The 24108-nt window shown below is 52.0% G+C and overlaps 2 protein-coding genes across 13 annotated transcripts in view; one reads left to right on the top strand and one right to left on the bottom strand.

Annotated features, from left to right (window-relative positions):
- ERI3 (ERI1 exoribonuclease family member 3) overlaps positions 1 to 13714 on the top strand; it is a 132969-nt gene extending 119255 nt beyond the window's left edge. For 9 of the 11 annotated variants that reach the window (XM_059689906.1, XM_059689898.1, XM_059689904.1 and 6 more), the window contains one exon: positions 13199 to 13714. In XM_059689906.1, the coding sequence (XP_059545889.1) occupies positions 13199 to 13281 (83 nt within the window). In that variant the 3' untranslated portion in view covers positions 13282 to 13714. Of the gene's footprint in view, positions 1 to 3614; positions 3659 to 13198 lie in introns of all 11 variants that reach the window. The other 2 variants (XM_059689900.1, XR_009452000.1) reach the window with 2 other exon arrangements.
- A 422-nt stretch (positions 13715 to 14136) lies between these two features.
- Positions 14137 to 22517, bottom strand: DMAP1 (DNA methyltransferase 1 associated protein 1). 2 transcript variants are annotated; one of them, XM_059689880.1, is made up of 11 exons: positions 22424 to 22517; positions 22122 to 22270; positions 21552 to 21643; positions 21125 to 21320; positions 16221 to 16379; positions 15924 to 16091; positions 15454 to 15639; positions 15231 to 15302; positions 14904 to 14976; positions 14474 to 14769; positions 14137 to 14250 (listed from the first exon to the last, which is right to left on the bottom strand). In XM_059689880.1, exons 2-11 carry the CDS (start codon positions 22224 to 22226, stop codon positions 14191 to 14193), a joined length of 1407 nt encoding a protein of 468 aa, XP_059545863.1. In that variant the 5' UTR covers positions 22227 to 22270; positions 22424 to 22517; the 3' UTR covers positions 14137 to 14190. The 2 variants fall into 2 exon arrangements, with proteins under 2 accessions (XP_059545863.1, XP_059545864.1); XM_059689881.1 differs by having other exon boundaries at positions 22122 to 22231; positions 22424 to 22505.
- Between the last annotated feature and the right edge of the window lie 1591 nt (positions 22518 to 24108).

The following is a 24108-nucleotide window of genomic DNA, read 5'->3' as shown; positions in this document are numbered from 1 at the left end:
CCCAGAGTTTCCTATCTGCATTTGGGGGTTAATGGTCTTGACCATCTCTTGGGAGCACAAAGTCAAGAAATCAGATGTTGCTCAACTCAGCAGAGGCAGTGTGAGTGTGTTTGTATCAGGTGTTCAGGGTGATCCACCAGGACAAATGCTGGTTGTTCAGGGAGAAGAGTGTCTCACCACTGGGCCTTGTTGGTAAAGGGCAGGGCCCTGACTCTTTTCAAGCCGCGCTCATGTCCCTGTCCCCCAGCACAATGCCCGCCCTCATGTCCTGGAACCTGCCACGCTGTCTCTCACATAAGGCTTCCCACATTCATTTTTCCCTTGGGCGCCCCATTCCCATCCCTTGGCCTAATTAATACCCACTCATCCTTCGAGCACATCTCAGATTTTGCTTCCCCAGGCAGACCTTCCTGTCCCCCAGCGTACTCCCTAGCACCCTGCGCTCCTTTTACACACTCTGTCACAGTCATAATTAAGAAATGAGTTGTTTAATGCCTCTCTCCCCCAGTAGATTGTAAGTTCCCTGAGGGCAGGAACTTTCATCTGTTTTGTTCAGCTTGTCTCCCCAAAGCATAACATGGCATCTGACTCATGTAGGCAGATAGTAAGTAAAATGTATTGTTTTGAATTGAGTTAAATGGAGTTGAGATGGCCCTGGCCCACCCCTGTGTGCCAGGGCAAGGGGAGGCGGATTGAGAAGTGCCTGGAGCTGAGGTGGTTCCCATTAGTCCTCATGATTAATTCACAGCCACACTGTGATGGAGTAGGCTTGTCCCCAGTCAGCAGCTCCGCTGGGGCCCACCTGTTAGCGACAAACAAACAAAGGGGATAAATAATGCATTGGGAGCTGAGCCAGGCAAGGCGGCGGTATTGAAATTAATAGGGATTAGCTGAGCAGCTTGAGGATGAAATATTTACCAGGTGAGGCTGGGCTTAGGGAGGGCAGCCCCACTCTGAGTCCCCAGGCATAGCCAGCCCGTCTCCAGGGCATCACTGGCTAGGACCAGGAGCCCCAGCTCCATTACTGCTGCCCCCAGTGCCTTGGTTTGCAGGACAGGCTGGTTAGGCTGCTGAGAGCTCAGGTCCCAGCCATCCTCCTGGCACGGCAGGTTTCAGAGAAATCAAGATACTAGGAAGGAGTGGAGGTAGGGAAGGGCCTGGAGCCCGGGGCACTGTAGAAGCTGGGGACGGGATGATTGATTTTCAGGGCCCAGGCATGTCTAGGCTTCAGGTGGCAAATGTCAGGGCTGGAGTAGGTTCATCTGTGATCTTGTCACCCCGCCCTTCCCTCTTTCTTTCCTCCATCCTTCCATCCGTCCATTTAATACATATAGACTGGGGCCTCTAACACTAGTGCCCTCATGGGGTTGTGGGCTAGCTGGGGGTGACCGAGGCAGTCACAATGGGGAAGCCCATAGAAGGGGTTCCTAACAAATGTGAGGCCCCAGATAAGGCCCCACAGGAAACAATAGCAAGCCCAGGTTCTGAGGGACAGGGGGGGCGCCAGCAGAGAAGTGGGGAAGTTCCAGGTAGAAGGAAACGCTGAGAGTGAGGCAGATGGGGACCCAGAGGGCAACCCAGACAGATCCCTGGACTTTCTAAATGAGTTTGGATACTGTCCTGAGAGCAGTGAGGCACTGTTGGAGGTGGTGGTTTGTTTTTTAATTATTAACTCTTAGACTTTTTACTTTGAACTAATTTTACATTAGCAGAAAAGTTTCTATATATGTTACCCAGCTTTCTCTAGTGTTAACATCCTATATAATCACAGTACAGTTATGAGCACCAGAAAATTAATATTAATACTATACTCTTAACTAAACTAAAGGCCTTATTGACTTTCCCCAGTACTTCCACTAATGTCCTTCACAGATCATTGAAGGGGTTTAAGACAGGGAGGGAAATTACCAGATTTGTGGTTTGGAGGGGCACCATGGAGGAGATTGGCAGGGGCGCTGCTGCCACCTAGGTGACAGATGGTGGTGCCCTGGACTGGGAGAGTAGTAGTGGGAATATAGATTTAGAAATTATTGGAAATTCATGGTAATTAAAACCTCGGGAGTAGATAAGGTTGCCCAGGAAGAGGGTAGAGAGTCAGAAGGGAAGAGGGCCATGGACAGCTCTGAGCAACACCCACATCTTAGGGGTGCTCAGAAGCAAAGGCATGTACAAAGGAGCTGGGGGAAGGTTGGCGGAGAGGGGTGGTGTCCCTGAGACCAAGAGAAGAACGTTTTGATGTGTAAGTCCATTGGGTCGGATCCATCTAAACCTGAGAAGCTTCCTGTGAAGTCATGGGGATCATTAGAGAAAGCAGTTTGGTGAAGCAGTGGTGAGGGAAGTTGCAGGGTGGAAGAGGAGTGAATGAGGCCATGAGTGTTAACAACTCTGAAATTCGGCTATGAAAGGGAGGGGAGAGGGGGTACCAGCCACATGGGAAAGGATGTTAAAGGGGAGTTGTTTTTAAAGATGTAGAAGATTTAATATATTAACTTGCTAATGTGAAGGAACCAGTGCAGAAGAAACAATTGGGGTTAGTCATAATGTCCGGCCCCTGAAAAGGCAGTGGGTTGGATACCAGGTGAGGTGGAGGGAGGGACTTTGTAACAGGATGAGAGGAGAGAACTGCACAGAGGCAGGAGTGGCTTCTGTACTTCCTATGAAGGAGACGAGTGTGTGGGTGAGGGGGTCAGGGCTGATGTTGGGAGTAGGGCATTTGAGATTGTAGCAGGGAAAGAAAATTTGAAATTGTCTCTAGGAAGAAAGAGAGAGAGTGTGTGCACACTGACCAGATTGGCTGGGCCATTTTATACAACCAGTTGAGGCTGATAACTATGATTTTAGGGGTGGAGTGAATCTATATGCTTGTGATTTTTTTCTAATTACAACTCAACCCAAATGCAGGCATAGAGAAGGCAGAGTTTGGATTTTCCCAGGCAAGGGTGATGGAAGGAAAGGGGGACAAGAGAGTTGAGATTATTGGCAAGAAAGGATTGAAATGATGGGCCATGAAAGTGGTGGTTTCCTAGTGTTAACATCCTGTATAATCACAGTACAGTTATGAGCACCAGAAATGGAATCCAAGTTCCAAAATGAGGTGGATCAGTTATGTCGCTAGGACAGAAATTGATTGATACATATCCAATTCCATTGTTCTTCTTCCTCACTAAATAGAGCCCCCGTTTAATTAGGGGCAGCAGTGTGTACCTAGTTAAAAAGTTACCTTTTTTAGTTTCTCATACAGTTAGATATAGTTATGTCTCTGTGATAAAAGGAATTATTGTGCGGGACCACCAGGCACAATACTTAAAAGGAAGTGACTCACTGGTTGATACATTATTCTTACCTTTTCCTTCTTCCTCTTTCCTAAAATGTGGATGTGGTGGTTGGAGCCCCAGCAGCTATTTTGGACCGTGAGATAGCTTGGAAATTAGAAACAACATGCTGAGAGGGGCAGGGCAGGAGGAAGCCCAAGGCTCTGATGGCTGTGGAGCTGTGGAGCTTTAGTCCACTGAGATTGCAAGCAGACTGGAAACCTTTCTTAGTGAAGTTGTATTTTCTTTCCTCTCTGTTTTCACATGGGCTCCCACTAAACAGCACTCTTTTTGCCTTTTTAGTAACATGGACTGTATCCTGAGATACAGCAGGAAACAGCTTGATCGTATGTATAGAGAGAGCATGATAAGAGCTATGACTGAAATATCAGTGTCCTCATTGACCTTTGCCCTCCCTCCTCTACTCAGCCAAGTTGACATTGTAGGGTCCATTTGTTATACCGTTCTCTTTTCTGCCTGTACATTCTGTATCAGTTAGTATGCTTTCGGCTACCAGAAGAAGGAACCCAGTTTAAAATACCTTAAATAGGCAGGGGATCTATTACCTCACAAAAGTCGGAGTGAGGGGACCCTCGGGTGGGTTGACTCAGCGTCTCGCAGTGTCAGCAAGGACCCAGGGCTTCCTTTTTTCTTTTTTTCTTTTATCTTCAGTGTGTTCTTGGCAGGCTGACCCCCCTCCAGGTTGGAAGGTTGGGAGATGCTACTGCAGTCTCAGGCAGGTGCAGACATGCGCGCGTGAAAACGCCCAGAATATTAAAGGGCTGTTCCCCTTGGGCTTCTCTTCTTAAGAATGAAGAACGTTTCCATGACGGCCTTTAGCAAGTAGCCAGAACCCTTGGTCACCCCGAGAGTAGAGACTGGCCAGGGAAATAGGGTCACCACAAACGGCTCAGGCCGCGGAGCATTCGCCCTGGTCACATGCGTGAGGAGTGGGCTTTCCAGCTTGGCAGAGGGGCAGGGCTCTTGGGTAAGCAATCAGAAGTGGACAGGGGAAAAGGTGAAGGCAGGAGGGGTGAAGTATATGGAGAAGCAGAGTTGTAAATGGGTTCAAGTGACATGGAAGAAAACGTGTTTTATCATCAGAAACTAGGCATATTTGAATTTAATATTTCAAAGGAAGAGCAGTAGAGGATGTCGAAAAGGTTGCAGGTGTGATGGTGGAAATGGTGGAAATAAGGTACAACAGACAAGGCATTCGTGCTGAAGTCAGAGAACCAAGAGGCTGGCAGCAAGTTTCTCAAAGGACAGAAGGTAGAGGCTATCACAGGCAGTCTCAGGAAGGGGGTGGCCGGGTCTGCACATGCTCACACGGAATCCTCCAGGTAGGCTGCTGGCACACAGCCTAGCCTCTCTATCTCCCGGGGTCCCCATTTTGGAAAGCATCTGCCCTGGTTAGTCAGACCATTAAGGAAGCGGGTGAGGACGCCCAGAAGACAGTCCTGTAGGAGACTCCTGGGGGACAGGTTGCGGTGGAAGCTTAGTTGGGGCAGAGGTGGCTGCCAGGTATGGCAGATGTGCTCAGCTGGTCTCAGTAGCCACCTCCGTCCCTGGCCAGGTCCTCTTCACTTAGCTGACCTGGCTATCCTCTGGCACTTCTAGCGGTGGCATCCCAGAGCAAGGAGGAGGGAGGGTGAGGCTTCTTGCCCCCTCTACCTGGATGGGGCCTTGGCTAGAAACAAGTGGGGGGAGGCGGGCCCCATTATAATGGCCGAGCAAGCCTCCCTGTTACTACGGCGTATTTCACTTTTAATTCTGACATATAATGTAATGATCTTTTTTAAGGCCCGATGATATTATCTGCCTGACTAGATTATTGAGTCTTCATCATCTCCAGATAAATTTATGGCCAGGACGAGGCTCAGGATTTATCATCAGTCAATAGAGCTCGATACTCTAACAAGGCGTGTAATAAGATATACATATTTAATGATCCAAGGGGAGGAGCGCTAATGGGAGCCCGGAGTGAGTGGTCCACGGGGCTGGGCTCTGCCCTAGGGCTGCCATAGCAGTGGGGGCATGGATGCCCTGTGGTCCCAACTCTGCCTTTCTCAGGACTGCCTCAGTCTCCTCCTTATCGGGACCCTGAGGGAGAGGCAGCAGGAGGGACAGTCTCAGAGCTGGGCCCGAGACCTCTCCAGGCCGGAGGGTACAGGCACCTCACTGGGGAACTCTCCCTGTTTTGGGGCCATGGAGGGGTTGGGGGTATCCTTAGACCTGTATACCAGGCCCCTGCGCACAAGGGCGGGCCCACCAGGGGAGGGAGTGCCGGGGCTGCGTGCCCAGGCCGCTGATGGTGACGGATGGTTTTTCATTACAGCCTCTCAGGTCCTGCCCGCGCCCTGTGTGGAAATTCTATTTATTCCCTAATTTGTAAAAATTCCCTCTTTATCTGATCCCAATCAGGGCGGGGTAATTGGCTCTCTGGGGCAGCGGCTGGGGTCCTTGATGAAGAGCTATGTGGATGTACCCAGCCCGGCCCCCGCCCGGCCCGCCACCAGGGCCCACAATTAATAATGATTTGCAAATGGCAGACAAGCAATAACACAGAAAGATGTGGCGTCCGCGCTGCCTCTTCATTTCCTCCCTTTGCAGATATAAATGGCCACAGAACAAAAACCCAGCGCTATAAATTCTGGAATTAGTTATTCACCGGGATAAATGGGCCTGGAGCCACCAGCCCCCTCCTGCCACCCTTCTTGCCTCCTTTCCCTGAGCCAGGTCTGTATCCCCAGGTGTGTTCCGAGCCTGGCCCCTGGCCCCTCAGCATCTTTGTCCCCTGGCTCAGTTCCCCGGCTTCCTCCTAGCCTAGCCCCTTCCCACAACTCTAGCTGTTGTGCGGCCCAGCGTGGGGCATGGTCACCTGCTCGGGGTCTGTAGCTTCCTCAGCCTCCAGCTCCTCTCACTGACCAACCTGGGCTCTGTCCTCACTCTGCACTGGGATTTGAATGGAGTTGACATACCCTGCCAGGCCTGGGAGTTCCAGTTGGGTTGGTCTTGGGCATCCTCTTTGGCTTTGGGGACCAGTCTAGTCATTTGCCTGGCCAAGTCTGAGTTGGGCCCCTGGTGACCAAATGTGATGTCAGTGACATAAGGGGCGTGATGCTGTGCTTACTGGTCAGGCCGTTATGGGATATGTTGGCACATGCATTTCCGGGCGCTCTGCCCTCTCGGCCAGGCGCATCCTCCCCACCCCCCAAGTGGCTGTGAGCTGGCGGGTAATGGGCGTGTAATGGCCTCATTTCCATGCCCGGCCTCCAGGAGCAGCGGTAAGTGTTTGATTGCCTTAATTTCCAAACACATCATTATCCCAGCTTTACCAGCGCTTAATAAACACTTTATGAGGATTTTTTTAAAAACATCTTCGGTCCGCATACTTCTCTGAAGTGATAAACTCTAATTAAGTCTAATATTTAAAAATATGGTAATGGTGAGTTGTTTGAATAAGTGGACTGCATTTCTGTAATTTCATTATTACGTAAAGCACGCTAATTATTTGGAGCGCGCTTATTATGGAGAGAGAAATCGCCTGCTAATCAAGATGAAATTGCCTTTTCCCCTTATTGTGGAACCACCGTCATCCTTCACCATCAGCCCTGTGGCACCTCCAGGCACCTCGGTGGGATGTAGGGGGGTGAGGGGGGCACTGAAGAAGGGGTCACTTTGGAGTTGAGGCTCTAAGGGCCCTGTCTGGGGGGAGGGAATGGAGAGATGGAGCCTTTATCTGGAGGGGAGTGTTACGTGGAACAAGGCGGCACTCTCTGGGGACCCAGAGGACTGGGGGCATGTCTGGGACAAGAAAGGGGTTAGGAAATATCAGAGTGTTACTGTTGGAATAACAGTATTATTATTGGTTATTATTAGAGTAACAACAACAATAATAACTAACCCAGCCACTGTTTTAAGCACTTGACAAAAACTTATTTCATTTTTTTAAAAACCCTTTGAGGGGAGTAATTGCTGTAATTATCATTTTTATTCCCATTTTAGAGAAGAAGAAATCGAAACTAGAGAGGTTCACACAGTTGTTAAGTGGTGGCATTTGGATTCAAACCCAGAATATAAGGACATACAGGATCCCTCTGCTGCTTCAATCCTAAATTCACTGCCTTCCCTGTGAGCTGCAGTTTGCTGTTGTATCCTGAACTGACCCAGCTGTAGCTTAGGGTGCTGGCCCCCAGTGAAGAGTTGCCAACTTAGCAAATAAAATATAGGACACCGGTTAAATCAGAATTTCAGATAAAAAAACAATAATTTTATATATATATATTAAATTTTATAATTTAATTATATATCATCTATCTATCTCGGGTGGGGCTGGGGACATATTTAATCTGGCAAGCCTATGTCAGGCAGGCGAAGATCGACCCACCGGCCCTTTGCTCTCCAGCATGCTGCCCAGATGTCCAGACAAGCAGACAGATGTGGCGGTAAAACGAGCTTCTAGAAAGTCTGAACATTCAGGGCTCTTGCTCACTAATTCTTCCCATCGTTCCTGCTCCCGGCACTGTTCTTCCCATCCCCTCCTTGCTGGTCCCTGCTCCACAGGCTCTGGCCCCACTCCCAACCAGCTCCTGGAGGTCACTGATCAGGTGTGCTCCCAGGCTGAGCTTGCAGCCAGGAGGCCTCAGGTTGTGTCTGAGTCGTGTTTAGGCCTCACTGCCTCATGTTTTCAAAGGTCATCAGCTTGTCTCTCTGCTGCCCTGATGTCCCCTTTGCCTCTTTGATCATTTCACGTTCATTCTCTTTCCTGACTCTAATAGACCCACGTATGGGAATTGTGTGTGTACTGGTATGACAGGTATCATATCAAAAAGGCGAGGAAAGTGCAGGTAGTCAATCCATGGTGATAGAACAAGTGGCTATCCACTAGTGAGAAAATAAAGTTAGCACTTCTGTTTCTCACCATGTACAAAATAAACTCCAGGCAGTTTAAAAAGTTAAACATAAAAACAAAGAATTAGAAGAAAATATATAATGGTTTTCTAATAATACCAGGATAAGGAAGGCCTTTTTAAGCAAGATATAAAGCCTAGAAGACATAAAGGAAATGTCTGATAAGTGTAGATGTCCCATAGGAACCTCAAGACTTAACACATCCGGAGCTAAGTTCATCACTGACCCCAACCTGCACCCTCCCTTGGTTTGCCTTATCTCAGTGAGTGGCACTAAGATCCTGGACTCCTCCCTCCAGCCTGCCAATCCCCTCAGGGGACTGCTCATCCTATTTCCTGAAAATCTCTTTCCTCCGTCCACTTCTCCAGATCACCAGTAGACCTCCACCTCTGCCGCCACTGGCCTAGTTCTGGCCTCCACTTCTGGCCTGGACCACAGTACAATCTGCTGATTGGTGTCTCTGCCTTGAGGGTTAGTCCCTCCATCCTCAAATGATCATTCTGAAACATAGATTTGGTCCTTTCATGCTTCTCCTTAGACATGTTAGTGTCTCCCTGTCATTCCCAGAATTATAACACCTTTAGTTTCTTAGCTTCTCATTTGGGACTATCATCAGTTTTCTCTAGCCAGTCCCTGCTGGCCTCACTAGCTTCATCTCTTGCCACTCCCCTGCCTCTTATTCTTCATCCCCCCACCACCACCACTTGCTAAACTTCACATTTCCCCTCCAGAATGTGCCTATGCTGTTCACTATGCAAGGACACCTCCCCAGCTTCAACCCCAACATGCTGGCGAGCCCCTCCCATATGCCCCTCAGACCTCTGCTTAACTTTGTCCTCCCTGGAACCCTTTTCTGATGCTCAGACTGAATGAGGTCCCTTTTCTGGGCCTCCTTTTCTCATAGCACTGTTCAAACTGCACCACCTACAGGTCTGTCTCTGAGCTCTTCGAGGACAGGGAGCTACACTCTGCGCAGCCCTCTGGCCACCATGGCCCGTGTGCACCCAGCACACAGAAGGTGTCTGTGTTTGCTGAATTAATGAGCACACAAATGAATGACCTCCAAGACATTCCTTAGCCCCCTTCCCTCCTAGGGGTAGCCTGGCCCAGGTCCTGCTTCCTGTCCTCTGCTGTTCAATTCCCAAACAAGTGCAGCTAACCATGTCAGCCCGGTGAGCTCCCACTGGGTGTCCTGATGGCCAGAGCTACCCTCCACTAGCAGCTCCTTTGCCCAGCAGAGACAGGGCTATCCTTGGGCCAGCCAACAAGTTATCCTTTGTTAGGTGCTAGCTCTACTCACCTGTCTGGGGGATTTATGCTGCCGTAACCCTCCCATTGTGGTCTTGGCAATATAAAAATATTTTCAACATAATATGAATGCCCATAAAAAGAAGAGAAGAGGGTCATTTTTTTCACAAGTTGATGACCCTGCAAGAACATAGAACAGGTTAGTCTTCTAGAACTTGGAGGTGAGGAAGACCTGTTCTTGGAGGCCTTCCGTGTGAGCACTAGGCTGTGACTCAGCTCTTCGTGTCCCCCACCCCATAACAGCTCCAGGCTCACCTCATTAGCTCAGTGAGAGGTGCCAGAAGGTGGGGCTGCTGCCCCAGGTGGCCCCGGGACCTCAAACAGAGGACTCCCTGCTGCTGTGTCTCTGATCTGTTAAAAGACTCAGATCTGTCTCTGTGCTTCTGCCCACTTCCCTCATTTTCTAGCCGTGCCAGTGACTGTTTACCCTGGTCAGTAAGTAGATTGCGTGGACTTTTATGAAGGCTTCCAGGGCGGAGAGCGAGTCTGTGCTGGAAGCCCGTAAGTGCTGTGCCACTGACTCTGGGGGAACTGAAGCAAGTGCCTCCCCATCCGGGCTCCTCTTTCTTCATGTCATAGACCAGTCGCAACAACGAGACTCCACAGTCCCCAGTAAACAGGACCGGTGGTCGGTCCAAGTGGGTGGAGTGAGTGAGGGTTGGTTTCATCAGGTGTGCCAGCCCACGTCATCCATGCCATGGATTGTCCATTATACACTTTCTCACCATTGGGTCATCCAGAAAGCTAGCATCCCTGTCTTCCCTTCAAGAAGAGGCATTCCAAACAGAAGGCACGTGCAGAGACCCGGTGCATCACCTGTTACTCCTCATAACCCTGAAGGCGCATCCACTGTCACCTGAGGCTCAGAGAAACCAAGCAGGGCTGTCGTCAGTGGGCAGAGTTCAGACTTCAAGTCTGTCTAACTCCAGAACCTACTTTGTCATTTTCAGAAAACAGTAAGTGGTTCCTTGACATGGGAAGATAGAGGTTAGGACTTCAAAGAGGAAAGGAGGTGACCAGGTTTGTGTAAGAAAGATCCCTTTGCCAACAAGAGAATGAATTTGAGGGGGAAAGAGGACAAGTTATTGCTGTAAAAGCAAGGAATGGTGTGCTGGCCAAGGCAGTGACTGCCAGATTGACAGGAAGTAGGTGATTAGACAGAAAATAAGAGTCTACAGTTCACACTTGATTAGATTTGGGGAGTGAGGAAGGCGGCCAGGTGTCAGGCCTGACTCAGGTTTCTTGTTTGGGCGTTTGGGAGTGCCTTTGGGATGGAGAACACGGGGGAGGAAGCCAGTTTATTACTGGACGTTTTGAGGTTGTACGGAGATCTAGAAGGAGATGTTCCAGAGCACTTGGGTCTGTGGTCCAGGCTGCAGACGGTGGTCCTCGGGGAGCTGGCGTTCCTCATGTGAATGAAGCTGTCTCGTGTGTAGTCAGAAGAGGTCAAGGACAGAGGCTGGGGCACCAGGGGTCTTCTCCCAGCTCAGGGCCGCGCACAGGTAGGAGGTCAGTGCTTGCCCTCTGGGTGGCCAGTGGCCTGGGGGCAGGGGCAGGGGCCGGGCACTTCCACTTGGGCCAGGGGAGGCAGATTGAGCGGTTTGTCCAGCACTGAGGGAGGAGCCAAATGAAGTCAATAGAAAACTAATTTTCTTTTCTGCTGAAAGAAATGAGGTGTGTGGCCGCTGGGTAATTGCAGATAACGAGGGGACTTATTCTTAATATGCAGAGCGGCTATGGTCCCCAGAGTACAGGAGACAGGAAGGATTGGAGGTGCCCGGACAAGACCAGACTTCTTTAGGAAGAAAATCACCGAATCAGAGTTCCTCTGATGGCGTGATCACAGCCCTAGGCCCTATCATAAACCCTCCCCCGTCCCAGGGTCCCTCCTGCCCCAGTCCCACACCCGCCCCTCCTACACCGCCCTTCCTGCCCCATTCCCCTGCCTTTCAGCTGCCTACCTCCTCCTGTCACAACCCCTCCCTCCACTCCCCACCCCCACTGCCCAGGCATCCACACTAAGGGAGACAAATGACAGGGCCTCCGATGAGCGGGGTGTGTGTCCGGCCCATAAACCACGGGGATGGGTCACGTCTGGAGTTGCCATGGCCGCCACTACCCACCCATCCGTCTTCCCTCTTCTGCTTCAGACCAGCCCTTGTAGCTTCTTGAGTCTCTGGAGGAACAAGGTGTCCCTGTGACTAAGCCCTCGGTCACACCTCTCCATGCTCACACGTACCACCAATACTTTCATGGTGAGCTCTGCAAGACAGGGCCCAGAGCTGGTGACTGGCTAATGATACTGGCCCTGGCCTGACCAGAGACTTCTCACAACCATTTTAGCTCTGGTGGGTCCCCTTTCCTAGTCTCAGGTCCTGGCAAGGGCAGGTTGAGGGACTCGGTGGAAGGGGTTGGTCCTTGGCAGCTGTGGAGCCTCCTGACCCCACCTTGACCTTACCACCTCCCATACCTGATTATGACATCAATGTGCAATACTTCTGCCATCACAACCATCGATCCCATCAGGGCTGGTGGCAGCTGAGCCCTGATTATGGCCTGGGAACGTCTATGGGAGGTGGGAGGGGTGGGAGGAGAAGCTGGCGAAGGGATCAGGAGTTGGTGGCTGCTCTAGGCAGTGGAAAAGAAAAACCCAGGCCCTTGGGCCATTTCTGTCCTGGGCTTACTATAGTGGGACAAGCTCTGGGAAGTTGTATCTCCTGCTGGTGATGACAGAACACATCCTGACCCATGTCCATGATACTAAAGCCCCGGAATACCTGTTCCTGTGACCACCAGGGTTCTGGGACAGCTCTGAGTATGGGGAACAATACTGGTGAAATTGCCCGACAGGGTCTGGCAGACAGACACATTTAACCTGAGCCACAGCCAGACAGGGCTAAAGCCCTCCCAGCACCAGCTTTGAGCCTACTGGGGTAGGAGAGGCAGGGCTTGGGCTCAGGTGTGTCCAATAGAAGGTTAATGGCCAGGGCGTTAGGGAACCACGAACCTGGACCCCCTCCACTGGTCTGGGACTGCACAGGAGCAGGCTCCAGGCAGGTTGCTGTTGGAGCACCCGAGCCTGGGGCCCAGGGCAGGTGTCTCCCCGGGCCCTGGCCCAGAAGTGCCGAGGCTTGTGCCTTGTCACCAGTGATTATGGCCTGGGCCACATCTCCCACACACGAAAGTGGCGGCAAAGTCACCCTGGCCGTGGGCGTGATGAATGGCCGCACAGTAATGAAATGGAGACATCAAGGCGGGTGGCGGGAAGACGGAGTGTGGCGGACAGGCCGTCCCCACGCGGCGGCAACAAGAAGGATCGCCCAGCGGCCGGGGGCCGTCAAGGGAGAAATTACACATTTACTCTGCCTTTTTCTTACTGCGACGGCGCCCATACATCACCACTGGGGCCGGGGCGGGACACGCCGGCCAATTTCCAGCATGAATTATGGGACTGAGAAACATGGAGACCAGGCTTCCTGCCCGGCCAGCATCATCCAGCCTGACCTAAAGCTGGAGATGCTGCCACAAGGGAGTGGGACCCCCTAGTTTAAAGTCTGGCTCCTGAATCTGACCCTGCTTCCCACCCCCACCCATGTAAGAGCACCTCTGGACATGGAAGGGAAGGATCTGGGGCCCATCTAAATGTCTTTTCTTTCTCACTTTAGATGACTGCAAGAACATTGCCAACATCATGAAGACACTTGCATATCGAGGCTTCATCTTCAAGCAGACCTCGAAGCCGTTCTGATTGGCCGAGAACGGGCTGGGGCAATACAGGGTAGCTGCTTGGCCCAACCCAGAATCCTCCTCTCCCTCACCAGAGGGGAAAAGGGAGAGTGGCACAGCTCTACGTCGAGTGTCCCCAGCCTGCCCTGTGGGCTTGTGCCCTGGGTAAGAGCTTGGCCACTTGGTCCCTCTGGAGCAGATACTTTGTGGCCTCCCATCCCCATCCCACAACCTCAGCCCAGTATGAGCCCCTCCCATTATGGGCCTGGGCTAGGGGGACCCAGGCACTTACTGCCTCTCCCTGGTACACAGGCTTCTGCTGGGGCCACCAAGCCCCCTGTGCCCCCTCCCATCTGTAGTGCATGGTGTGTGGTGCCCCCAGGGCTCCAGGACAGATCTTATGTCCACCCCATCCCCGCTGTGAACGTGCCACTGAATAAAGTCGGGGAAATGAGGCCCTGGGTAATGTGTGCACCGGCCATGCTGTGCCTGATGCTGTCAGGAAGGGGAGGAGCTAGTGTGTTCCAGGCTGCTCTGTGCTCAAGGCCACCAGTGCAGCTAGTTGTCACTGACATATCTCTGAGCCCCCCCAATGAATATGCACATGGCCACAGCCACTGAGAGCATGAGGCTGCTTGACGCTGCTGGTATCTGAGGCCATGGCTGCATGTGAGCCACCTTGAATGTAGAACCACAGGTGTTCCTAGGCACAGGTGTTTGGGCAACATGGGCAGTGTTCAATGGGTAGAGAGCTGCTAAGGGCCTCCATGCCAGTAGGCCCCAATGCCACCCATAAAGTAGGTGTGACGACTCCCTCCTGCCCACCCTCCCAGCCAGGAGCGGCAGAAATGGTGGGAAAGAAACGGAAGCAGCCCAGTCCACTCAGCAGCTCTATTTACACAGCAGCAGCATCCACACCCGGTGTGGTCCCTCATGGCTTCTTGGCTTTCTTCACAGAAGAGGAGCTGGAGGCCGATTCCCGTCGCTTCCTCTGAGGATACATAGAAGATGATGAGATCTCTGGCCAGCCCCTGAGGCCTGATTCAGGCTTGGTGCCTGTGTCTCACACTGGCCACCCACCCACTCCCGCCCTGAGTCTCCACCCCTCAGTGACAATTCCCATTGCAGGCACTAGAGGGAGCAAGCCTGTGCACACATGAGCATGCTCACATGCAGGGCCAGTTCATACTCTTCCAGCTTGTCCAGGCTCTTACCGAATTGGGCGTGAGAGGTGCACCCACCACATCAATGATGGTGTCCTTGGTGAGGTCAGGGGTGAGACCAGATTCAGGTACCGCTGACTCAGCAGAGGCCGGGGCCGGGCCTGACGCTGGTGTGGCAGGGGCCCCCAGCACGCCAGCCCGGGCCAGCGCCTCGTGACGGTGCCGCAGCATCTGCAGCTCATACTCGCAGTTGGCACAGGCCTGCTTGAGCTCGTAGAGCAGCACCAGGTCACTCCGCAGCTCATTGAACATGTGCACCAACTCCTCCGTGGGTGTGGGGCTCAGTTCTGCAGGTGGTGGGTGGAAGGCACAGGGCAGAGCCAGGGTGTGCGGGAAGGCTGGCAACAGGAACCGCCCTCCCCCTGCCTTTATCCACGGCCTCGGGAGGGTCCGTCCTGAGGGGCCCAGCCTCCACACTCACCCACACCCAGCTCCAACAGCATCTGTTCCAAGGCCTTGATCTTCTTCTGCCCCACAGAGCTTGGCAGCTTCATCTGCAATGACCCAGCAGCTCAGCCCTCTCCCCACAAGCACCTTAGAATGACGGGGACTAAGGGCCGTGGGGGGTGGAAGAGAAGTTAACCCCTGGAGGCAGCTCTGGGTCAGAAAAGGAAACGGCCAGCAAGTGGAAGCTATGACCTCAGCCTGGCCACATCCCCGAGGACCCCTCTACCTGCAGCACATGGCACACCCTCTCCTCCTGCTCCAGCCCAGGGTCCAAACACATTGAAGGAAGTGACACACATACCCGCTGGCTCCTCAGCGTGACACCTGCAGACTTGAAGTCTGGAAACTTGATGCCTGCAGTCTCAGGAACAGCCTGGGGGAGGAGGAATTAGGAAGTGTCACGGGGAGTGGACCTAGTGTTAGTCCCAGCACCTGCCGGCTCTGGGTGCTCTCAGAGCCTCCCACTAGGTCCCCTGTGCCAGGCGACCCCTCCACCCTGAGCTGGGCTGATTTAGTCTCCACACCGGCTTCTCGGCCTCCTTTTTCTGGGGTAGCTTCTTCTTGGGGGCCTTGCGTTCAGTGCGCCGTTGCTCTGCAGTGGTGTCGGCCGCCGTTATCAGCTTCTGCAGGTCCTGACTGCGCTTCTCCCGCTCCTTCTTCCGGGCCTCGATCTTGCGCAGCTCCTGTAGCAAGTACTCCTCCTCTGCCACCTGGGAAGGTGAGAGATGCTAAGACACGTGCAGGCCCATGGGGGAGGGAGGGTAGATGGAGATGAAGGGGTGCTGGGCTCTGTGGGGGAATCTGAGAAGAGATCATGAGGTGAAGGACTATCAGAGCAGGGAGGGTGGCTAGTGAGGGGTAGGACTGGGGTGGGGGCGCACACAGGTACCAACCAGTGGGAGGTAGGGGGACTTGGGGAAGAGAATTGAGGGTATTGAGGATGGAGGCAATGGATTTGGAGGCATGGAGGAGAGTTTGGGGGCTCAGGGCTAACCTGCTCTGGGGTCCGGTTATAGAGGCGCTCCAGCTGTTCCTTCCGCCGTCGCTCATGCCCAGCATCAAATACTGGTATCTTAAGGTCTGTGCCTGGCACAGCCCGCACATTGGCAAGCTTAGCACAGATGTGGTAGTACCGTTCCTTCAAGTCCTCCACGGAACGCTTCTGAGGATAAAGACATGGGGGATGGGATGGGCGGGAGGGACACTCAGAGGCATGTACAAGGGCTGGCCTGAGAGCAGTGGGCCTGCTAGGCCTGGGGTTAGGCACACATGCCAATGAACACCAGCTCACCTTGAACTGCTGGTGGTCATACCGGTCATGGATAACTACAAAACGAAGATCAAAGCGGCGGCTGAGATCGAAGAGGTGGTCAGTTTCTGCTTTAGTCCAAGCGTCGTCATGAAGATAGAGCTGGTACTCCTGCTCTGAGTACACGGGCACCTGCACTGTCTACTGGCACAGAGGGGCAGAGTGGTGTCATGTCCAGTGGGCTCCAGTCTGCTCTGACCACAGCCCCTCTTGTTTATTGCCAATCCCTGGGCTAGACAAAGCAAATCCTCTGCCCGGGCCTTGCACAGGCAGCCTGGAGATGGTGCTCCCAGAGTGAGAGAAGGAACTGCTTGATCAGAGGCCCGGGCAGCCTGCCTCTGCGTTCACTCCAGGAGCCGCTTCACCACGCCCTCGGCTCCACAGCCCCAGTAACCGCACACATGCTCCTGCCCCCGTGGTTAAGGTGACAGGCCCACAGGTAAGCACTTCTGTGGAGTCCAAAGGTCAAACATGGAGGGGGGCAGATGGCTAAATACTGGGAAAAGGCCGACTCCTCTAGTCCATGGACACTTGTCTGAAGCACGCCTGCCATCCAGTGGTGGCAATGAGACTTGCAGCTCCCCCAGAGCTGGCTAAGGTCACAGCTATAGAAAAGGCACCTGAATCCTACCTTCCAACATATACCCCAGCACAGGCCGGTCCCCTAGACCTCCCTCAGGGACAAGCAGCACCACCACCAGCTGAGTCTGCCAGTCAGAGACCCCATGAAAGAGTCAATGCCAGGTTGGACCAGGGAAGTTTCTCTATCAAAAACCACAGGGCTCTGAACCTGCTCTCAAGACCCTTAATTCCAGCTGCCTCTTGAACATCTGTGGAGGTTCCACATACAACTTAATATGTTCAAGTGACCGATATTAACAAGACTCATTGTGGTGATCATTTTGCAGTATATACAAATATTGAATCATTATGTTGTACGCCTTAAACTAACAATGTTATATGTCAATTCGCCTCAATTTAAAAAAATAAAAACTTAGTACGTTCAGTACTGAGCACATCACCCTCCCTCAAACTTATATCTCCTCTAGTCCAGACGTCAGTCACAGTCCCATCACTCAACCCAGGTGCCCAAGCCAGAAACCGGGGAGGCATCTTAATTCCTACCTTTACCCTTGACTCCCCCTCACCCCCACACCCTCCGCACACAGAGTGAGGGAAGAAACTGCTTGATCAGAGGCCCGGGCAGCCTGCCTCTGTGTTCTCTATCCTCTGGAAACTCTATCCACTGCGACATCCCAGTCGAGATCACCACTACCATTTTCCTGGATCAGAGAAACAGCCCTCCCATGTTATTTCTGCCTCCATTCAGTCCTCCCCTAAGCAATTCTCCATCTGCAGCCAAGATGATCTCTGAACAGTGCTACTCAGAGGACAGCCTACAGGCCAGTGCTGTCTGCACACTGTTATCCCTGGTGTATGGTAAGAAAGCAGAGTAGGCACTTAGAAACCTTTGTAACAATTTTACTGTAATCACACACTGCTGAACCTGACAGAAAGAAACGCGGACTTGTATTTTGTCTAATCTTTTTTTAAATATCCTTTACCATGGATAACTTGAGAAGCATTCTAGAATATATATCTGAGCAGGCCACCCAGCCATCCATTTTTAAGCCCCTCAGGCTCCCACTAGTCCAAAAGTACCCTAAACTCGAGAGTAAGGGTTACCTGGTTCATTTCCTACCTTTCGGGTTCAGCCCAGGGCCAGGCACTCTGCAGGTATCAATGAATATTTACTGAATCAATCAGTGAACCCAGGGGTGAAAGACCCCTCTCTGCAGCCATTGTCCCTCCTGGACCTTAAGTTCCAACCAAATGACTAGCAGTGATGTCTCCCTCGCTTTCGTTGTTCTTGCCTGAACTATCTTCACATTTCCCCATTCCTTCTTCCTAGATAACTTCTTGTCGCCTCTGGGAAGTCCCTGGTTTCCCAGGTTTGGTTAAGTGTCCCTCCTGTGCATTTCAATGCCATGTACTTTAATGAAGTGCTCAGGAACTGTGTAGCCAGTCCTGCTCTCCAGGAGCTCACAGTCATTCATTCAACAAACATGCATCATGGGCCTTCTAGACCTCTGCTGGGAACAGGGGTGGCAGTCCAGCTGAAGAAACAACACAGTCGTCTAATGACAAAGGTATGCCTGGGTGTAATGAGTGACACCTGATCCAGCCTGGGAACAGGGTTGGTCAGGGTGCAGGTAAATGAGGTCTGGCTCAGTCTTAAGGTCAAGCAGAAGTGAACTGGTGAGGGAAGATGGTGGAGAAAATCCGAGGCAGGGGGAGCAACATAAATACAGTGATGAGCGAGAAACAGCCTCATGTGTGCGAGCTCGGCAGTTAGGGACACAAGTAAAGGGCGACACAGGGAAAGGCATGAAGAGTCAGCAGAGACCAGCTGCTGCAGGCCTTGTGTGCCCTGAGGGTGACTGGAGCCAAAAGGTCAGTTTTAAAGAAAAGAGTGAAATGGTCATGATTCTCTTTTGCAAAGAGCACCCTGGCAGCAGTGAGGACAGACAGGGTGAAATGAGAGCCTGGGAGATGAGCTGGCAGGTTTTTGAATGAATGCAAGTAAGAAGTGAGGCCTGAACTAAATCAGCACAAGTGGAAGGTAGAGAAAAGGACACAGGCTTGAGGCTTTAAAAACCAGAGGACTTGGCAACTGGATGTGCAGGCGGGAGGGAAGTGCTGTTGCTGGTGACTCCTGTGTTTCCGGCTTGAGCAAGAGGGGAGCAGGGAGCCATGGAATAATAAGCAGGACTCCAGGACTCAGCAGTATTGGCAGGAAGATCATTTTTTCACTTATCTCTGACTTCATTCACCACCTGTGGTCATCATCATCTTTCTAAAACTGAAATTTAAAATTTGTCTGGCTACCCAAAGACACCAGGGCAAAGCCCAAACTCCCGGGCCTGGCTGCCTGACCTGGCCCTTCATCTCCCACCATGTTCTACCTTGGGCTTTAGGCTTCATCTACAGGGAAATGCCCATAGCACGCCATACCTGTGACTGCTTTTTGTTGTTTGTTAATCCTCACCCAAGGATATTTTTCCATTGATTTTTTAGGGAGAGTGGAAGAGAGAGGGAAGGACAGAAACACATTCACTGGCTGCCTCCTGCCTGAGCCCCAACCAGGGCCGGGTTGGGGAGGAGTCTGCAACCTGGGACCTTTGGTCCACAGGCTGATGCTCTATCCACTGAGCCAAACTGGCTAGGGCGTGACTGCTTTTAAATCTGTGCCTTTTCCTCATGCTATCCTCTCTGCCTGAAAAAAATCACTGCACTACTTTCCTAATATCATCTGGTGACATCTTTCAAGACTCAACTCAAGCTCTAACTTCAGGAAGCTTCCATGAAGCTTCGACTATAGCATGCATCCTACCAAATCATAATTGCCTATTCCTCTCCCAACCCCTCCCTAACAACACGGACAGTTTCTGGAGGGTAGACATTGTGTCTGATTCATTTTTGTGTCCCCAGTGCCTAGGGCCTGGCTTGGCATGGAGTGGTATTTATTAAATGCAACATGAACATTCTTTTGTCTTCACTTCGAATTGTCTCATCCAACCTTTCCTCCCATTGCCTCAGTGCCTCACTTCTGATTGTCCCTTCTCGATCTTACATCTTCAGCCTTTCCCTCCTCTGGACCTGGGGTGGGGCAAGATGGCAGTAAGATAGAAAAAACCAGGTTTGGGGCACAGGGGAGAATGATGGGTCACACCTGGATGTGCTGTGCCTGAGAAGCCATCATGGGGAAGTATCCAGAGCAGTGGGATATACCAGGCTGAGGGGAAAGAAGTCAGGACTTGGGAGGCCTGGGTTTAAGCCCCTCATGCTTTCAGGCTCAAAGCCTCGGCTGCTCCAGGCTGCAGGAAATGCAAGGTCATATTGTACAGTGGCTTAAGCAGAAGCCTAGAAAACCCTCGCCCAGCCCTGCCTCTCTCTGGCTGGCTGAGTCTGGGTAAGGCTCTGCTCCATCTGAGTCTTAAGAATCTAAACCAGAGGTAATTCAGGTTGGACTAGGGTGCTGACATAGGGAATTAAAAATAGCAATACGTCATGTATTTTGGAAACAGAATCAGTAGGACTCAATGAATATCACTCAGTTCTAGCTCAAATGCCACCTTCTCAGAGAGGCCTGCTCTGGCCACCCTATCTAATAAGATCATCCCTACACTTACAAGTTCACCCTATCTCATTTCATATCCTATTAATAGCCTATTTCATTTTGTTGATGACTCTTATCTGAAAGAATCCCATTTCTTTGCTTATATGTTTCTGATCTGTCTTCCCTCACCTTCTTTGTCCTGTTGTTGATTAAAATAATGTGAGAGCTAAGGGAGAAACTAAGTCAAGAATGATTCCCAAGTTTCTGGTTTGGGCAATTGCATGGGTAGTGGTACCATTCACTGACATGAGGAACAGGTCTGGGGGTAGGGAAGAGAGAGCACTTACTTGAACTGAAGCACTGTGGGACCTTCAGGGAGAGATGTTAAGTAAAAGATGGGATATGTAGGTAATGATGATTTGGACTGGAGACGTTCAGTTGGGGTCAGTGGCATACAGAGGGTAACTGAAGCCACAGGGCAAATGAGACACAAACAGGGAGAAGTATAGAGTGAGAAGAGTAGAATACCTAGGACACAGCTCTAAGGAAAAGCACATTTGAAGGGTCAAGTGAAGCCGCCAAAAATCAGCACAGGTCCAGGGAAGGACAAGATCCCATGGCAAACAAGACCAGAGAGTCCCACCCCGCAGGTATTTGCCTCAGGACTGCGTGGGTAACCACTGTTGAAACAAAGGCTCTAGAGCCCACACAAGTGGCTCGCAGTGTGTGGACAACTGTGGCCTACGTCCAAATGGTGGTGGCTCACCTTATTGAACCTGGCGAAGGGGTAGTCTTTGCCCTCCTCAGCTGCTCGTCGCCAGTGGAAGAACATCGCTCCATCCTTGCGGGCTGGGTTGGTGAATGGCATCCACTTCCAGGGCCGTACCTTCTTGGAGCCCAGCTTGGCCTTCACTGTGCGGTAGCCTTGACCAGTGTCACTGGGTAGCAGTGGGGGTGCATCCCTGACAGCAAGGTGTAGGGAGGTGAGAGGTTAGCGTCTGAGGTGTGGAGAGAGCCTTTGGTCTACCTGGGAAGTCAGGTCCTGGAGAGAGATCTGAGCTCCTCCCGCCGCCTCTGAGTGAGCAGCAGCCCTGGCCGGGGCAGAGACCCAGGAGAACTGGCGGAGAACTAAACGTCAGGGACATGCAGTGGGTCGGAGGCCAGGGCCTGGGGCTTGGGGCTCTGATACTTGCTTCTTGTCCGAGTACAGCAGTGCGTAGACCTCCCGGTGCATGCCCTCCGGCCTCTTGAAAGTCAGCGTCTCGGAGGACTTCTTGGACTTTTTCTGAGAAGGGAACCCACAGGAGCTGCACTCCTCCCCACCTAGACTCCCTTTCCTGAGAATTCTTTATCCCAGCTCAATCCCTGCACAAACCCGCAGCTACAATGACACACATCAGAGTATGACAGAGAATGGAGGCACAGACGGACACTGACAAGGGCACCCCCTCCCCGGCCTCACCTCACTGGGTAGAGTCCAACCTGTCGGAGTAAAGATACTTGCCCACCACCCCTCAGAATGGCACACTCGCTTGGTCCTCTCATCTCTTCCAAGTGTCGCACCCCCTAAGTCCCCATTTCCCACAGGTGCCCCACCCCCTCCGCCCCATCTCATCGAGGCAGCACGTAGTCCCTGTCCCGTTAAGGCACACATTTACCTCCCATCTCACTAAAGTGTAGCACCCCATCCCCTCGCCCATCTCTTCCGCGGCCACCCCTCCCCACTTCACTGCCGCTACCCAACGCTCGGGCGCCCCTGCTACCTTGTCCGGATTGATAATGTCCTTCTTGCTGATGGTCCCGGAGGCTGCATCCCCCTCCGGACCCCCGAGTTCTAGAATGTCCCGCACATCCGCGCCAGTAGCCATCGCGCCTGCAATGGGGGGAGCGCCCCGAGGTCAAGGGTCAGCGCCTGAGGAGGGAGCAAGCTCAGATCCGCGGGCAGAACCACTTCTGCCCAGGTGGGGGCGGGGTGGCCCGGGTCAGGTCGGGATTCCGCCTGTGTCCCGCCGCTGGGGTCTCCCTAACGGCCCCATCTGCCTCCTCAGCCCCAGCGCCTCCGCACCTGTAATGCCCAGCAGCCGCCGCCACCGCTCCAGGATCTCTGCAAAGCCGCGGACAGAAACTTCCGGTCGTGCGCAGCAGATACGCGCCCGGCAGGAACACTTCCGGTCTGTGCTTCATCGTAATGGAGCCCATAGGCGGCGCCGTGGGAAAGCTACTGTACGCAGGGAGCGTGCCCGGTCCTCGGCTTCCACCGGCCCGCCGGCGTTCCTGCACTACTTGCTTTCTGGCATTCTCTCTCTACGTTGCATTTCCGCTGCATTTGGGGCAATGAAAAGAGTTCCTAGAACTTTGTGACCTTGGAAATCGCTTAATTTCTCTGAACCCATTTCTTCATTTGTAAAGTGGAAATTGTAATGGTACCTGCTTAAATGAAGTACAGCTAATCCATGTAAAACATTAACACCGCGCCTAGCACATTTAATTATTTTTTATTATTATTACTTGAGTTACTGGTGTTAATGTCCCCTGTTCATTACGCGCTGAGTATGTACCAGGCACTTTGCTAAGCCATTGGAGAGGAAGAGAGAAACCAGACAAGGCGGGGCTGCCAAGATGGAGTGAGGTCTGGCCCCTCACCTGCACGCATTTGATGGAGGTGTCTGTGGTGGGGGCCTCGTGGGGCTCTCCTGGAACCCAGCTTCCTGAAACTTCACCAGTCCAGGAACTAACTGTATTCGTGTGGATTACAAAGAGGACCAAGAACACGGCCCCTAGCAGGGAGCGGCTGAAAGAAATCTCTCTCGAGGGAAGAAACTTACTGATCGCCTCCCTGGAGAGAAACTTCTGGAACAGGATGTCCGGAAGAAGAGTAGAAGGGATGACAGAAGCAGCTCCCAGCTTCAGCTTCTGCCAGTCAGCCTGCAAACAAGGATATATAGTGGGCATTGAGAAGTGGGGAGGAAGAGGGGCTTGTAAGGGCATTCAGGAGGCAGGCCCCAGCCAAAGCTTGCTAAAGGACCCAAGCAGGGGCTGAGGAGCAGACAGCCCGCACAGGTTGGCTGTCACTGTGGCCTGTTCTGGCTTGGCGGATATAGGGCACAGCAGCTGCATCCACAAGCCTACCCAGACCCCCAGACTTTGGAGAACTGAGCCTGGAGGCACAAACCTTGCCTTGTTCCTGAGGCCTGATTTCTGGGTGAATCTTCTGAACTCTAAACAGTTTCCAGGGGGAAACCAGGTCTTACAGCAGCAATTGCCCACAGGGTGAGGGAATGGTCCTTGGAGCCGGAAGCGGACAGAGCAGGGTAGAGGGGCCTGCACCTCTGCCTCAAACAGTTGACTCTACTTATAGTTAATTCATTGTGTAATTATCTGTTTAATATATACTTCCCTACTAGACTCATTTTTGTGAAGACAGTGATCATGGTACATAAATAAATGTATGGATTGTCAGGCCTAGTTCTAGGCTCTGAGGATGCTGTGGGTGAATGACAAACAAATATCTCCTGGTGGGACTTATATTTAGTGGAGGAATAGAAACATTGAGCATATAAACAAAACAGATAATTCAAAGAAATGAAAAATTGAGAACTATCATTAGATACCATTTTTGTCTATCAGATAGGTGAAACTTTAAAATAGTTGTGATATGTATGGTGACAAGGATATGGGTGAAATAGACAATCCAAGAAGACCACCATATTTTAACTAATCTAATCAACTGAAAGGTATATCTTCATGTAT

The sequence above is a fragment of the Myotis daubentonii genome, chromosome 3, assembly GCF_963259705.1.
Source record: "Myotis daubentonii chromosome 3, mMyoDau2.1, whole genome shotgun sequence".
Taxonomy (NCBI): domain Eukaryota; kingdom Metazoa; phylum Chordata; class Mammalia; order Chiroptera; family Vespertilionidae; genus Myotis; species Myotis daubentonii.
This window is presented reverse-complemented; position numbering and strand designations above follow the sequence as displayed.